The sequence below is a fragment of the Hyla sarda genome, chromosome 4 (genome assembly GCF_029499605.1).
Source record: "Hyla sarda isolate aHylSar1 chromosome 4, aHylSar1.hap1, whole genome shotgun sequence".
NCBI lineage: Eukaryota > Metazoa > Chordata > Amphibia > Anura > Hylidae > Hyla > Hyla sarda.
In genome coordinates this window covers 197,371,618-197,377,554 of record NC_079192.1, presented here as the reverse complement: position 1 = coordinate 197,377,554, position 5,937 = coordinate 197,371,618, and the positions used below count along the sequence as shown (strand labels likewise).

General features: G+C 41.3%; 1 protein-coding gene across 1 annotated transcript; it reads left to right on the top strand.

Moving 5' to 3' along the window:
* The first annotated feature begins 1,346 nt into the window (after positions 1-1,346).
* LOC130367430 (uncharacterized) lies at positions 1,347-5,362 on the top strand. The gene is made up of 5 exons (XM_056569849.1): positions 1,347-1,488; positions 1,618-1,783; positions 2,102-2,292; positions 2,854-3,152; positions 3,893-5,362. Exons 1-5 carry the CDS (start codon positions 1,347-1,349, stop codon positions 3,920-3,922), a joined length of 828 nt encoding a protein of 275 aa, XP_056425824.1. The 3' UTR covers positions 3,923-5,362.
* The last annotated feature ends 575 nt before the right edge of the window (positions 5,363-5,937 follow it).

Genomic DNA, 5,937 nt, shown 5'->3' with positions numbered 1-5,937 from the left:
GTGGTGCAGGGGACGGAGTATCGGGCCACCATGCCCCCTCCCAAAAACTTGCATTGAGGTGGAATGGAGGCACAGTCTCTTGTAACACAGAGGGAGAATGAATACAAAAGTGTCTGAGACCAAAACTGTCTGATTTTCCCATAGCAACCAATCACAGCTGAGCTTACATTTCTTAACAAGCTCTGTTAAAATGAATCTGAGCTTTGATTGGTTGCTACGGGAAAATCAGACAGTTTTAGACAGTTTTTATTTATTCCCCCAGTATTCCAGGAAATGGCTGGATTGAGGAGATGTCCCTTGAGGAAGTGAGGCAGGAAACAGGGATCCTAGTACTGCCTTACCTTCCACTCTACCCCTTGACAAAGCTCTAGTTTGCTGACCTTTCCAAAGAGGTCAACACACTCACTGATTGGCCCTGACCAGATTTCCAATACAAGTCATTTTCACTAAGTTGAGCTGCATTGCTCAATTCAGAGTGCAGGTCCTTTGGGTAATCTGTGACTTGGGAGCCACAAAGACTCTAGCACCAGCGCAAAGCCCTAAAGGTCCTAGAATAACTTTCAGGTTTCAGGCAACTCCGCACAATTTCTTCCGATGTCTCCCTAACCTCCTCCTTTCTCTCTTTCTCAGGATTATAGACTAGGATGATGCTCACTGGTTTGCATGCATTACTCCACAAGAGCTGATGAGCCCAAGTGATACCAGGCTTTGATTTTTAACTCTGGAAGGAGGCAGATTGGATGCTCCTAATCCTTCGTCAGTCTAAGATAGTCTCCAACTAAATTACCCCCTCTCTCTGAAGAGAAAGAGGCTAGAGCAGATACCTAGAATGTTCACAATGTTAAGCCATGGGCCTATGGAAGTGAATGTATAACACTTCAAGACCAGTGAATGAAGAGTAAGGCTGGAATCAAAAATAAGGAAAAATAATGATGTCTGTGCAGTCAGCACTCGCAATCTCCTAAGTGTGAACCTGGCCTAATCCATTAACTGTAATTCCAAATGGGGAACTAGTGACCACAAATGGTGATTTTTTTGGGATTTGTATACAAGTGAATGGGCTCCCCTTACTCTCAGCCAATACAAGTGCAAAACTGAATAAAACAGTATGACTATATAAAAAGAATATAATACAGTGCAAAAAAGCCAAACACCATAAATACACAGAATTACCCAGCAATGAAGTAAATGGTTTGAATTCTGAACTAGAGTCTTGGCTTAAGGAATGGGAAGAAAAATTGGAGACCAATAAAAGCAAAAAATTCCATAGAGATCTAATGGATTACCAGACCAATCGGGTGTATAGATGGAGACATATGCAACAGCCGTTGGCACGCTCTACGTCAATGTCCTTTATATCATCAGTTGGAGAATCTTCCATTACTTCATTTAATGGAAATGGCAGGAATAGGAACAGAGGTGGACGTCGGAGAAACGATTCTAACAACAGGACATTCGAGAGACGGTTTACTCGTCAACAGACAAGTCGTAATTCGAACAAAACTACAAAAAAGGTAATTAACTTGTCCGATGTCCCTTTAACTCCTATGCAACAGCAGGTATTGGAATTGGGGTTATCTTTTTGCCCTGTAGCTAACTTCAACTTATTCTCCACAGTAAAAAATCTCCACCTTTTTGCCCGCAAACTGGCCCTCAAGAAACTGCACACGAAACGTATACAGACTGACTCTTCTTCACATACTTTGGATACGCCATCTGAAAGGGAGGCACTACAGGCTCTGGAATCTTTGATTGCGGAACAAGAGCAACAGCCTACAGGCAGGTATCCAGACTTTCTGCTACCAAAAAGTGTACGGTTTCCACCATTGAATATGTTCCCTGCAATCGATTTGTTTGTAAAAACGGTTATCAGAGATCTACGTCAAATTGATTGTTGACGAGAGAGAGATAATCTGACATACAAACAAAGATGTGCATTATGTGAACTAAGAGACCGGAATGATGTAGTCATAAAGCCGTCCGATAAGGGCGGAAATGTTGTCATTTGGCCCATTCCAATGTATGAGAAAGAAATGTACCGACAACTTCGTGACTCCACCTGCTACCAAAGGTTAACCTTCAATCCCTTGTTGTCCTACAGGAACGAATTAATAATAATTTTGGAAGCTGCACGAGCGAAGGGGATACTTTCCCAGAAGCAAATGGAGGGCCTCCTGACACCAACGCCAACTATCTCAACCATCTACCTATTGCCGAAAATACATAAGAATGAGACTACGCCTCCTGGAAGACCAATCGTATCGGGATCCAACTCACTCACTGAGTCTGTTTGTAAGTTGGTTGACTTTTTTCTCCAACCGTTTGTTGAATTATTGCCCTTATACATCAAGGACTCAAATGATGTCATAACAAAAATAGAAGGTATCCAATTAGAAATGGGGATGCTTATGGTGACTTGTGATGTGGAATCATTATATATGTCAATTAAACATGAAGACGGTTTGGCTGCTGTCAAATATTTTCTAGATTCCAGTGACATGAACCCTGATTGGTGTGCCTTTTTATATGAATTGTTGGCTTTCATCTTATCACTTAACTTTTTCGTCTTCAAAGGAGCGTATTACCTGATGCGCCAAGGAACGGCTATGGGGGAGGCTTGTGCGCCCTCATATGCCAACCTTTTTATGGGCGCTTGGGAAAGGACTTTATTTTCTATGGACGCCCCACCACTTCTCGAAAGAGTTTTGTGGTGGGGACGTTACATAGATGATATCCTAATCATTTGGCAGTGGACCCATATTGAACTTGAGGGGTTTATGAGGTTCTTGAACTGTAACAATTGTAACATACACTTGACGTATAAGGCCAGTGATTCCTCCGTTGATTTTTTAGATATCTGGATCTATAAAGACCAAGGTGGATACCTACAAACGGATTTGTATCGGAAGACCACGGCAGCCAATACACTTCTCCATGCATCCTCAGCCCATCCCCAGCATCTTACGCGAAACATCCCGGTGGGTCAGTTCCTAAGGGATAGGAGACTATGCTCAACGGAAGGTGACTTTGAAAAACAAGCGGAGGACCTTAAGACGCGATTTAAGGAGCGTGGATATAGTGGACGATGTATCCGCCGGGCTTACAATAGAGCGAAGAACAGCAATAGAACTGACCTTCTGCAGAAATGCAAGGTAAGCTCTAATGATGCTCAGATTAGGTGCATAATGGAGTACACCTCCAAGAGCAATGTAGTAAGGGATATATTGAACCAGCATTGATCTATTCTACTTACCGATGATGTATTATCAAAATCACTGGCTTCCACTCCCAGTATTACGTACCGTCGGTCAAGGAATCTGAAAGAAACGCTTGTGCACAGCTTCTATTCGCCAAATACTACGGGTTTCATCTTTGGCAGCAGGGGCCCGAGAAACGCCAGTACATCATGTGGCAAATGTATAGCGTGCCCAAATATGGAGAAAGTGATATCATTTCAAGATTCCAAAAAAAGTCGTACTTTTGATATCCGTCACTCTATAAATTGTGGGACCAAAGGAGTAGTTTATATTGCTACCTGTCCGTGCAACCTCATGTATGTGGGCATGACATAACGGGAGTTCAAAAGACGGGTTCGCGAACATGTGAGAGATATTGATTTGGCCAGAGAAGAGACCGATGTGACACTTCTAAAAAGTATTCCATGACATTTCAAACTGATGCATAATTGCAACAGTTCACTACTTCGGTTTAGAGGGATTGATCATGTGGGTGAAGGTCCACGACGAGGTAATTGGCCCAAGATCTGAACGAGACCGATAGTTACGTGCCCTTTCTGTAGTGTTCTCTATTCGCTTTAATTCAGCGTGTGGTTTTTATTTTAATGTTTTTATATATGGTTTTAATGCTTACCTTTTCTTCATGTTTTATATAGTTCGGTCCAAGAGGATACTGTGTACTCTGAAGATTTCCCTCACCTAAATAACCAGAATTGGAGTTCCATGGGACATTTTTTCCGTCAAATTAAAATTGGGATGTATACTTTACTATATTGTAGTGGTCACTTTCATCATGACCAATGTGACTCCTCTGTAATTTTAGTATTGTTGTAATTTGCCTCTTTTTTTAGGCATCCCTTCTGGAGGGAGATTGTTACGAGGCGTGAGGTTACATAAACATCATAAACACCTTTTATGTCAAGATTGGTATTTTTACCTCTGGGAGTTCCCTGGTTCCTGGGAATATAAATAATTAATTGTTTACACTTAGATTTGGTGGCACTATGTATACATTAGGCACTTTATTGGTTTCATGATAATATGTATTGTTCTGTTTGATTAATTGTTTTAATTTATGTGTCTATGAATTGATTTTATATTTATAGTTAGGTCAGCATTAATTCACCTTATTTATTCATCCAATATCACGGATCACGTTGGTATATATCAATAGGCCCCACTGTTCATCCTTGTCTCACTTTGTGGCACCTGTTCACATGCATGCTCACTTCACTGCACCTTCACTTCACAGCATCATTTGTTTTTTAATTTGTGTTCTGGTGGAATTGGCCACTCCACCAGCTTATGTTTTGGTCTTTACTCACTAATCTCTTTTTTTATTTATTTCACTTTCCAATTTATTTATTACATTTTTCCAAGTATTATTAATTATTTATTCACTGACCTGTATGAAATTTTGTACATGGCATATTGCTGGCATTATATGTTGTTGCTGACATATGCTTTTTATGACAGGTTATTATTTAACACTATTATGAATTGTATTATTTTGTTTGTATTCTTTATCACCAAGGTCACCATCGTAGTTTCCTCGTAGCCTTTTCAATTGTGGTGCGCTGTCTGTCACGCACCACAAGTATATATTACTTACCAGGCTGCTCTCTCCAGTTATTTCAGTGAAGCGCTGTGTCTGCTGCATTTCTCGGGCACATGCGCTGGATTTTTCTAGCGCGTTGCTTAGTTGGGCGTGGTTGCCAACGGCGCTCCACGTGTATATTGTTTACATTGTTCCTTATTGGTCCACACAGGCATGTGGAGCGTGCCCCTCCCTCGTGTCAAAGGCAGGTGCATCCCTTCCGGTTGCACGGCTTGGGATCGCGATAGGACGGGCACGGGTCCACATGCTGGTTTGTTTACATTGCTAGGAGGTCTTCATTGGCTGCTGTGTTTGTGTGGGCGCATCGTTACTTCGCGGCCCGGCTGTACGCTCAGGTTGGAGCGCCCTGTTTTTTTACTCACCTGAGTGATTCTCATACTATTTACCTGTTCCCTATTTTGGGCTCTCTTTTCTGAGGTAGTGTCAATTCTGTGCAGTCTTTTATTGTGTGTCCAGTATGTAATTTTATATGTTTGTCGCTGTATTGGCCTTTGGCCTCTACTGTTGTAGTTTTATACTCGGTGTGCATTAATAAAGTAATCATTGATCTGTATTCACGCTTTCTGCCTCTGTTTTGACTTAACCATAAATACACATCAACATAATGGACACATAACTGATGGTCAATTCACATGTCCTGCAGGGCATGCAGTGGGATATTTACTGCTTCCCATGACCCATGCACTTATTAGCTATCTACAGAATATATGCTAAGTGTCTGATCGCTGGAGTTTCCACTACTGGGGGTCTTGTGGTCCCTGTTTTAATGGAGTACTGAGAGTTACTAATACTCCCATTCTCTGGTTCTCCCAAGACCACATTCTTCTTATTAGTCATTAGCTGCTCACACCAACCTGCCTCATGTATTCACCTTCTGCACAGTCACGCACTGTACCCTCTGCTGACAGAAAGACACATACAAGCATCTTATTATCAACCACTGTAAGTAGCTTCCTGAAATTAGGTTGCCAATATATGCATTGGATACATTAAAGGGCAACTCTCATTAAAAAATGTTTTGCTATTGCACTCCTTATGGTAAATAAAAAATATTTCTAATATACTTTGTTTTAAAAAAATGAA

Coding starts and splice junctions, on each gene's coding strand:
- LOC130367430 (XM_056569849.1), top strand. CDS start 1,347: ATGTCCTTTATATCATCAGTTGGAGAATCTTCCATTACTTCATTTAAT. Junction 1,784..2,101: donor GAGCAACAGCCTACAGGCAG/GTATCCAGACTT, acceptor GTTGTCCTACAG/GAACGAATTAATAATAATTT. Junction 3,153..3,892: donor ACCTTCTGCAGAAATGCAAG/GTAAGCTCTAAT, acceptor TGTTTTATATAG/TTCGGTCCAAGAGGATACTG.